Source organism: Pectinophora gossypiella, chromosome 7 (genome assembly GCF_024362695.1).
Source record: "Pectinophora gossypiella chromosome 7, ilPecGoss1.1, whole genome shotgun sequence".
Lineage (NCBI taxonomy): Eukaryota > Metazoa > Arthropoda > Insecta > Lepidoptera > Gelechiidae > Pectinophora > Pectinophora gossypiella.
In genome coordinates, this window is record NC_065410.1 from 4481086 (window position 1) to 4490497 (window position 9412).

The 9412-nt window shown below is 34.3% G+C and overlaps 2 protein-coding genes across 2 annotated transcripts; one reads left to right on the forward strand and one right to left on the reverse strand.

Moving 5' to 3' along the window:
- Positions 1-486: 486 nt before the first annotated feature.
- LOC126368198 (39S ribosomal protein L38, mitochondrial) lies at positions 487-2889 on the reverse strand. The gene is made up of 4 exons (XM_050012096.1): positions 2637-2889; positions 1964-2526; positions 1367-1528; positions 487-802 (listed from the first exon to the last, which is right to left on the reverse strand). Exons 1-4 carry the CDS (start codon positions 2816-2818, stop codon positions 528-530), a joined length of 1182 nt encoding a protein of 393 aa, XP_049868053.1. The 5' UTR covers positions 2819-2889; the 3' UTR covers positions 487-527.
- A 671-nt stretch (positions 2890-3560) lies between these two features.
- LOC126368164 (lysine-specific demethylase lid-like) lies at positions 3561-7999 on the forward strand. The gene has a single exon (XM_050012050.1). The coding sequence runs from the start codon at positions 3917-3919 to the stop codon at positions 6359-6361; it is 2445 nt and encodes an 814-aa protein (XP_049868007.1). The 5' UTR covers positions 3561-3916; the 3' UTR covers positions 6362-7999.
- Positions 8000-9412: the final 1413 nt, after the last annotated feature.

The following is a 9412-nucleotide window of genomic DNA, read 5'->3' on the forward strand; positions in this document are numbered from 1 at the left end:
TTCCATACACGATAGTCAAACAATGAGATTCAAAAATGACATAGTGTCCTCAAAACAACAAAAATCAATTGGCATGTGTTAGTCTCGAAAATGGCTCTACCGATTCTGATGGAATTTGTCGTGTGTGACTAATAAGTCTGGATAGTATAGACACATATTGAACCTGGAACATTTCTGTCACCCTTCATCTTAGGTCGGCTATTATATTAAAACTAGCGACCCGCCTCGGCTCCGCTCGGGTGCGACATCACATTAAAAACCTCAAAAATACACACAACACAGTAACAGTATTACTCCACTTTTTAATGGATGTTATTATACATATAAACCTTCCTTTTGAATCACTCTATCTATTAAAAAAAAACAGCATCAAAATTAGTTGCGTAGTTTCTAAGATTTAAGCGTACATAGGGATATAGGGACAGAAAAAGCGACTTTGTTTTATACTATGTACTCGTAGTGATGAAAAAATCAAAGTACTTGTTTGTATGCTACATAATACAATTTTATTTAATATTTACAAATAACTAAACATCATTCACTCTGCCCCAGCGAAGTCGGATCTTCCTTTCGTGAAGTTTCAACCAGGATGGCATAGATTTTGGTAATGGGTGGGCATTGGGGAACCTCAAAGGAGGAGGAGGTGTTTTGAATGGATCTTCGTCCTTCAGCTTACGCAGTAAATACTCCTTGTTGATTTGCTTTGGATCACGGTACTTGTCCATGTACAGATTGAAGGGTTTCCTGCGAGGGAACCATTCTTGAGGCCTGATGTAGGGAGCTGGGAAGTCATACTCGTATACTGAAAAAAGACAAATGAAGACACTTCTACATGGTTCATCTAAGTGTATCTCTACAGCAGAATGTAATAGAATGCTTCAACTTAGCATCTTGCAATGCCTTTTTGGTCTCCAAGATTTGTTGTAATAGCTTGAGCAATAATAAATATACAAGAGTGAGTGTATAAGTTTTTCAGAGCCAACCAAAGTTTAATTCCTTGAACTCCTCGATAATTGGATTCAATTTTGCTTGGCTGTCAAATACTTAACACATTCACTGTGTTAAGTGACTTCCCACATGACTTCACATGAGGCAATAATTTTGAAATTCATATGTGCATGTCCCATATGTGGGCACATTTTTTCTTGCCATAGTGTGTCTGTGTACATCAATTCCAATGTGTTTATCGAAAAACAACATTGCATGTGGGGGGGTTGATATAATTATTTTTTTTACATAGTGAACATGTTAAACACACATTTCACTGCCTATTTTTTATATGGTATGCAATTATTATTTATTACACCACAAGTTAAGAGGAGAAATAAGCTATGTTCTTTTTATTAAAAGCTTATATTAATCTTACCTGGTTCTTTTGTCTGAAGAACATTGTGGAAGAAATCTTTAACAGTGTGGTCCCAATCACACTGGAAGAAGGCCAGTCCTATGGGGGTTATTTCATCCTGATGATTCTTGTACCATTCTCTTGTTACAAAAGTTCTGTCATCCAGTGGAGATGAAGCTGTGACTGAAATTAAAATATAAACAAGCTCACGGCTATATCCCAAATGGGGTAGTCAGAGGTACATCCATCACAAGATATACTAAGTACCTACACCTCACCGAGGTTTCTGTTAAACAAATGAGATAGGTTATGAGCTGTATCGTTGATTATAATGGTTGAACCAAGTGTGTTAGTAAAAACTAAACTTAAGATAAATTTATTAATTTAACTTATATATTTATGTATTTGCATCAAAGAGCTAATAGTAATCAAATGTTAGACAACTTACTAAATAAGACATAATAAACAATTGACAGAAAACAGATTTCTTGTAAAAACAAAGATTGGCAATAACTTAAATTCTTAAGGTAATTAATACTTTATAATAATTATATCTTGTAACAATGTGTATAATAGTACAAATGGCATGGGTGCTCAGTAACAACTGCTTTCAATTACCTTTAGGCAAATCATATGATACTCTTGCATTCTGTTTGTAAAGAACGTAGACATATCTGTGATACCCAGTTCCCTTTAATGGGAATGGTCTTAGGTACTCTGCAATGGTATCACCTTTTTCTATTGCATTACCAGGGATATTAGCAACAAGCCAATGTACATATTCTTTATTATTTTCTTTTAGGTTTCCATCAAGATTAGTGAAAGCCAGAGTCCATAAAGTGTTTCCATCTGATTCATATGCCACAGTAGGCTGTTCTAGAGCTTCAGCCGGCTTTATAACATTTCCAGAACAGACTGGCAGAACTGAATCATTCTTTAAATCATAAAAGACGTCCAGATTCAGATATGGTATAAAAAACCCCTCTCCATATAAATGCTCATAGATTCCATAGTGATCAGCAATCTGTCTCCGGTGAAGTGGTCCCGTAGTATTCATCCATTCTTTCCTCACTTCAGCCAAGTCAATTTCCAACTTATGAGTCCGGGCCAGCTGTTCTAAGTTTTTATCATTTTTCAATTTCTTTACATGTTCCATGCGTGTGTTACGCAAATTTTCTGAACTCCTGAAAATTATTGGTTTAAGAAGAACATTGAAACTAGCTCCGAATTTGATGTATGAAACAAAAACTCATAGTCTAAAGTTACGTTCTAGACATGTAAATTTACTTACTTAGGACGACGAAATCCAATGTCTATTCGAGTTGTGTGTAATTCATCTTTATAATTAAGTTCATCAAGACGTTCTTTGATGGTCCTGCAATAAATAGGTGCTTTTCCCCTCACGCGGTGACCTAGTCGTATTTGCTGAAACTGCACACTCGTTATGCAAGCACCGCGAAGAGTTTTTAACATTTTTAAATATACAAATTGTATTAAAATTAAATAATAGTATTAATTATTCAAATATTATTAAATTATAACCAACAAAAGTAACCAACTAACCACCGATATTTTATAGATGACAGTTGTAGTGACGTGATAATAACAAAGTTCGAGTTCTAATTCAGTGATATAAATCGAAAATCGGAATAGAGTTGTAGACTAGACAACCTAAACATATTTTGTCACACAAGAATATTGGACGTTCGTTACTTTTATAATTATCCTACCCGCCGAGAAGGTAAGCTGTACTCACAATATATGGTTTGAAATGAAATATAGGTGTTACATAAAAAAAATGTCTCAATTTACTGCAGAGAGTCTACTTACGTGTATCGACGGAATTATATTATTCTAGAAATAATTAAAGGGTTAAAAAAGATAAGAAAATAATATGCATTATATGAAACATTACTATAAAATAATATAACAATGAGGGGCTTTCCAGGCCACGTCCCGAAAAAAATATATAGATGGCGCTGTACAATGCTGCCTTCGTTTGATCGTAATTATTTTTATATTTTGTTGTAATTATTATGGAACGTGAGAAGAAGATGGAACGTGGCCTGGAAAGTCCCTCTCCTTCTTTAAATAACATTGAGATCGAGATTCATGAATACAATACATAACATTAATCGTATTCGAAATTTGTTACGATTATATTTGTAATGATTGACTCATTCGCTTTTGTTGATTATAGACCGAACCGAACCGAACCGACAGACGGAGCAGAGACCGAACCGGAGACTTCTTGGTGTACTACGTACTGCTACGTACAAGAACCGTCCTCCTGTGTAATCAATAATTATTGCTGTGAATAATATCAGTTCTCAAGAGTTGTTTTTCCGTTACGCAGTTGTATTTCTTGTGAAAATAAGGTTCTCCAAGTGAATACTTTATAAAATGTCCGCGTACGATGTGAATGTGATCATTAAGAGACTATATTACAAAATTTAGGAGCCATTTACACATGGCGAGAAGTCACGTACTCTTTTTGTGTTTATTGAAATGATTTGAAAAGTGTGAATTAGACCTTTTTATTGTTTCTAAAGATTTCTGTGTGTTTTCAAAATGGATAGCAAGAATATCCAGAAAAATGCGATGCATAAAAGTGCAGAATTCACTTTCACTCCGCCACCAGAGGCTCCTGTGTTTGAGCCTACGCCTGAAGAATTTGCGGATCCCCTAGCTTATATTGCGAAAATCCGCCCCGTTGCTGAATTAACTGGAATATGTAAGATAAAACCTCCGTCGCGATGGCAGCCACCTTTCTCGTTAGACGTCGATAAATTAAAATTTGTTCCACGAATACAAAAGGTGAACGAATTGGAAGCCATCACAAGATTGAAACTTTTATTTCTGGAAAAGATTCTTAAGTTCTGGGAACTACAAGGTTCTCCTCTGAAAATCCCGATGATCGAAAATAAGACGTTGGATTTGTATTGCTTAAAGTTTTGGGTGGATGAAGAGGGTGGTTTCGAGAACTGTAACAGTCCTAAAAAATGGCGTAAGATTGCTAATGCTATGGGATACAGTCAGAATGCGAGCACAATGAATTTTCTTCGGAATAATTATGAAAAAATATTGCTTCCTTACGAGATTTTTGAGCAAAGCAAAGCAGATATATTGAAAACTGTTAAAAAGACTGAACCCAAATCTGAAATTAAATCTGAAATCAAAACTGAAAGTAAAGAAGAATCAGATGGTCAAATAACCATGATTTCAATAGATTCAATATCAAAAGTTGAATTTGAAGAAAAACCTCACACAAGCATAAAGAAAGCTAAAACAGGTTCAGACCTAAAACTTGATCTGGATGCTGTGAAGAACAATATGGATGTGGAACAACTTAGGCGGAATAGAGAATTGAGAAGACTTGCTTGTTATGGGCCTGGTCCAAAAATGCCTGGACTAAATGATGAAGAATTTGATATAACAAAGTCAAGAAAAAGGCCAAGATATGATTTAGATCCATTGGCTATTTACACTTGTGCTATTTGTCAAAAAGATAATAGAGATGACTTGCTTCTAATCTGTAATGGTTGCTCAGATACCTATCATACTTTTTGTCTGAAACCTCCTCTAAATGCAATCCCAGATGGAGAATGGCGCTGTCCATGCTGTATAGCTGAAGAGGTTCACAAGCCAGCTGAAGCATTTGGTTTTGCTCAAGCTGAGAGAGAATACACTCTACAGCAGTTTGGAGAAATGGCAGATAAATTTAAATCTGATTACTTTGGAATGTCAGGACATCAAGTTCTCACAAGTGTAGCAGAAAAAGAATTCTGGAGAATTATATCATCAGTTGAAGAAGATGTCACTGTGGAATATGGTGCGGACTTGCATTCAATGGACCATGGTTCAGGCTTCCCTACTAAGTCATCCCTAAATTTATATCCAGGTGACCAAGAATATGTAGATTCTGGATGGAATTTAAATAACCTTCCAGTTCTCGAGGGTTCAGTTCTTAGATTTATTAATGCTGATATATCTGGAATGACAGTTCCATGGATGTATGTGGGTATGTGCTTTTCTGCATTTTGTTGGCACAATGAAGACCATTGGAGTTACTCCATAAACTATTTGCACTGGGGTGAAGCTAAAACCTGGTATGGAGTCCCTGGATGTGGGGCCGAACTTTTGGAAAATGCTATGAAGGCAGCAGCACCAGACCTTTTTAAATCTCAACCTGACTTGCTTCATCAATTAGTCACAATAATGAACCCAAACATACTGATGGCAGCAGGTGTGCCTATATACAGAATAGATCAACATGCAGGAGAATTTGTTGTCACATTTCCTAGAGCCTACCACGCTGGTTTCAACCAAGGGTACAACTTTGCTGAAGCTGTTAATTTTGCTCCTCCAGATTGGCTACATATTGGCAGAGATTGTATTACTCATTACAAAAACCTAAAAAGATTTTGTGTGTTTTCACATGATGAACTCATTTGTAAAATGGCTTTAGAGGGAGACCGTTTGGATTTAGAGACAGCCATAGAAACACAGAAAGAATTGGTTCATGCTACAGAAGAGGAAGGAAGCTTGAGAACACTAATATCTAAAAAGGGTTTGAAGAATGTTAGAAGGACTGCATTTGAGCTGCTTGGCGACGATGAACGTCTGTGTGAAGTTTGTAAGACAACCTGTTTCTTGTCCTCAGTGTCATGTGCTGATTGTAAGAATATGGCCTGTTTGCAACATGCCAGTGAATTTTGCCAATGCCCTTGGGATAAAAAGACTCTAAATTATCGTTATGATATGGATGAACTATTCATTATGTTGCAGACCATTGACTTTAGAGTGAACAGCTTTGATAAATGGATGAAAGAAGCAAAGAACATCTTGCTTCCTACCGCACCCGATATTGGAAGAGTTCAGAAATTGAAGGCATTAGTAGATGAGGCAGATGAACTTAAAATACCAAAGTGCACATTGTTAACACAAGTTAAAGATGAATATACAAAAGCTACCGAAAATGTTGAGCCAATTGTAATAGAATTAGATGATGATTAATTATGTAATTGTAAGTGTCGTTTAGTACAAAGTATATTATACTTTAATAAAGGTAATGTTGATCATTAAGCTGATTAGATATAAAGAATTCAATAACTTTATGGTGTAGTGTTTTTGAATAGGTAACTATAGAATTTATGTTAGATTTTCAAAACTAAGAAAATATTATTAATTGTTTAATTATTTCCAGTGTAATGTAAATATATTAATCATAATATACAGAATGTATATTGGGAACTGATTGTAGTTAAGGTATTTGTGTGTTGTGGAAGTACTTTAAATAATTAATAAGATATGAGTAGCAAACATCCCACCGGATTATTGCGAGTAATACTGTTTTCACTTGCACCAATTTTATAATGTGAACTTATCTTTTTTTTAATGTGATTGCGTGTGGCAGGTTTTCGGTAATTAAGATATTGATCTCGATACAAAAAAAATCTAATCCTATCTTGAGATTTGGAATTTCTTTTTGTTTAGAAAATATGTAGCAGAGAAAAACAAAATATTTGCGAAAAGCGAGCTTAGGGTTGTAAGTCTGTAGAGGAATATAATACTGAGGAATAAACTGAGAGTGGTCTCTCTTAACTTGCTAATAATAATGTAGCTCCACTTAACTGTGGTAAATGAATTCTATTAATGTTTCTGATATATAAGATACATATTTATAAGGCTATGAATCACACAACGTAACATAGGGTTATTAAAATAGTTGTATTGTATTTTTCAATTTCACGAGAACTTAGCCAGTATTGATATAATTTATTATAATTAATCTTAAGCTTATCTTCCTCAAATAAACTGATTTGTGTAGGTAATATAAATGATAAACAATCATTCTTTATTCTATTAAAAATTCATAGAATATTGTCATTGTTTGACTGACTGCATGTTCGTATTGTAGGTACCTAGGCTTTAGTTATGGTAGGTAGTATTATGAAGATTGTGAAAATTGAGAATATTGATATTTTGGTGTAATTATTTTTTGAGTTAATCTCTAGGTTCGCCTGTTTAGGATTGAAAGTTGGGACTGTTCAATACAATAACGCACCTTCTATGTTGTGGAACAATGCTGTATCTTTCTCCAGCCACCACCTACTTCAGGCGCACTTACAAGATTTGACTTTCATATGTTTTGCAAGGAATTCGTAATCCGTAATTTTGTCTAATCCATACGAAAACGAGTGTCGAACAAATGTTATGTTCTAAGAAAGTACTATTTATAAAGTTGGGGCGCTGAAACAATCTTAGTATTTGTAAACTTTGTAGTTTTATAGAATCTCTTGTAATGAAGCTGTAATAATTTTCAACCAGATTGTTTAGACGCCGCAGTCGCGGTATAAATAAAAAGAAAAAAAGCTCTGGTCTAGTCCCATTTGCCCGAGTCAGCCAGTTGACAACCACTATTGGTGGATATAGATTATATTTTTTTAATTTTATATTGATTTAATTACGGAATTACGCTTTTCTTCCAGCAAGGCAAAGTTTTTTACAACGTGATGTGTACTGTGATTAAGTTTATTTTTATGTTACTGCCGACAGAATATGAAGACAAATTGATGAAGTTTGTAGAGTATTATTCCACGTATAAATGCGAAATTGCGTGTTTATTAATATAATTAAAGTCGTATGTCTTGATGATACTGGTTTTATTTTACTTTACGCTTCTCCCTGTATTAGTATGTACCTAGTTATATGTCCTCATGCACAGCGATTAAAACAGATCACATTAAATCGATCAAATTATACTGCGTCGACTATACGGAATAAAAAAATCATTTTTGTTATAGTGCAATTTATTGTATAAAATCGTGTAAAACTTAACAATTACAGCAAAACTATTCAATAAATATTTGGTGATATAACAGTGATTAAATCACGAATCTTATCGGTTATTAGTTATTACGTCATATGGGAGTGAAATATGATTTCGCTATCACATTATAATAACTCAATGCGTAACATGACGTCATGCAAGAAGGCTTGCACACGAGTAAGTTATAGACTGCACATATTCTGAAAAATACTTGCATTATGTTAATTTGCGTGCAAAAATCTTATCGTTCGTTCACGTATTGTATTTTAAAACAAACTTGCTCGCTGAGGTTTCTCGCAAAGATTCTTAGCTGCCTTAGGCTCGGATAAAAAAAATCGTACATCGATATAAAAGTTCTCAAGCGCACCAGTTACATACATACATAGTCAATTGCATAAAATTATATTTTAAAATATTTGTATAAAGAATTTATTTCGATAACATTTTTTAAATAGAGGTAGCAATAACAAAATGTAAAAAATTATGCAAGTTTAGTATAATTTCATTAAGTACAGTTATCACAACCTATTTTATTGCATATTATTTCGACAATAATTAACATTTTAATACTGAAACATGGAAGACTTGTGCCGAGATTCTTTTAAACTCATTGCATATATGAGCCGGTACATGGAGCGTTCTGGGGGGTTAAAAAAGCCACATCGAAGCCATTCATCTAAAAAAACAATATTGCAATTTGATATTTGCGCATATAAAAGTAAGTGCGCAATGCAAACAACTGTCAAATAGCAATATTGCTGTTTTAGATGAATTGATGTGGCCTTTATAACCCCCCTGGGCTCGTATTTTTGAATCGTTCGTCCCCAACTTACGTGCGAAAATATATACCTGTCTCATTTTGCAAATGACAAATTCTGATGTTTTGCGTGAAATGAGTATAAATACTTTCACACGCGTGAAGCTGATTTTTTGTTTGAATGCTTCTTCTATCGTGTGGGTTGTGAGGCGGAGTACCAACCTCATCAACTCTGGCGTCAGGGTTACTTTAGGGTTTGAACACTGGATGCTCACAATACAGCCTCTATATGCATTGAGTTTCATACTTACATCACTATTTACAAAACCTATGTTATAAAACTTATTATTTTTCGATATAAATTATTACTTACATTATATTTTGTAAATAAATTAACAAATACATAATTATAAGATCTACCCGTTCAGGTACAATAAAAATAAATGCGTAGAAAAGCAGTCTTGGATTATAAGTTAAG

Coding starts and splice junctions, on each gene's coding strand:
- LOC126368198 (XM_050012096.1), bottom strand. CDS start 2,818: ATGTTAAAAACTCTTCGCGGTGCTTGCATAACGAGTGTGCAGTTTCAG. Junction 2,527..2,636: donor ATTGGATTTCGTCGTCCTAA/GTAAGTAAATTT, acceptor AATTTTCAGGAG/TTCAGAAAATTTGCGTAACA. Junction 1,529..1,963: donor ATCATATGATTTGCCTAAAG/GTAATTGAAAGC, acceptor TTTTAATTTCAG/TCACAGCTTCATCTCCACTG.
- LOC126368164 (XM_050012050.1), top strand. CDS start 3,917: ATGGATAGCAAGAATATCCAGAAAAATGCGATGCATAAAAGTGCAGAA.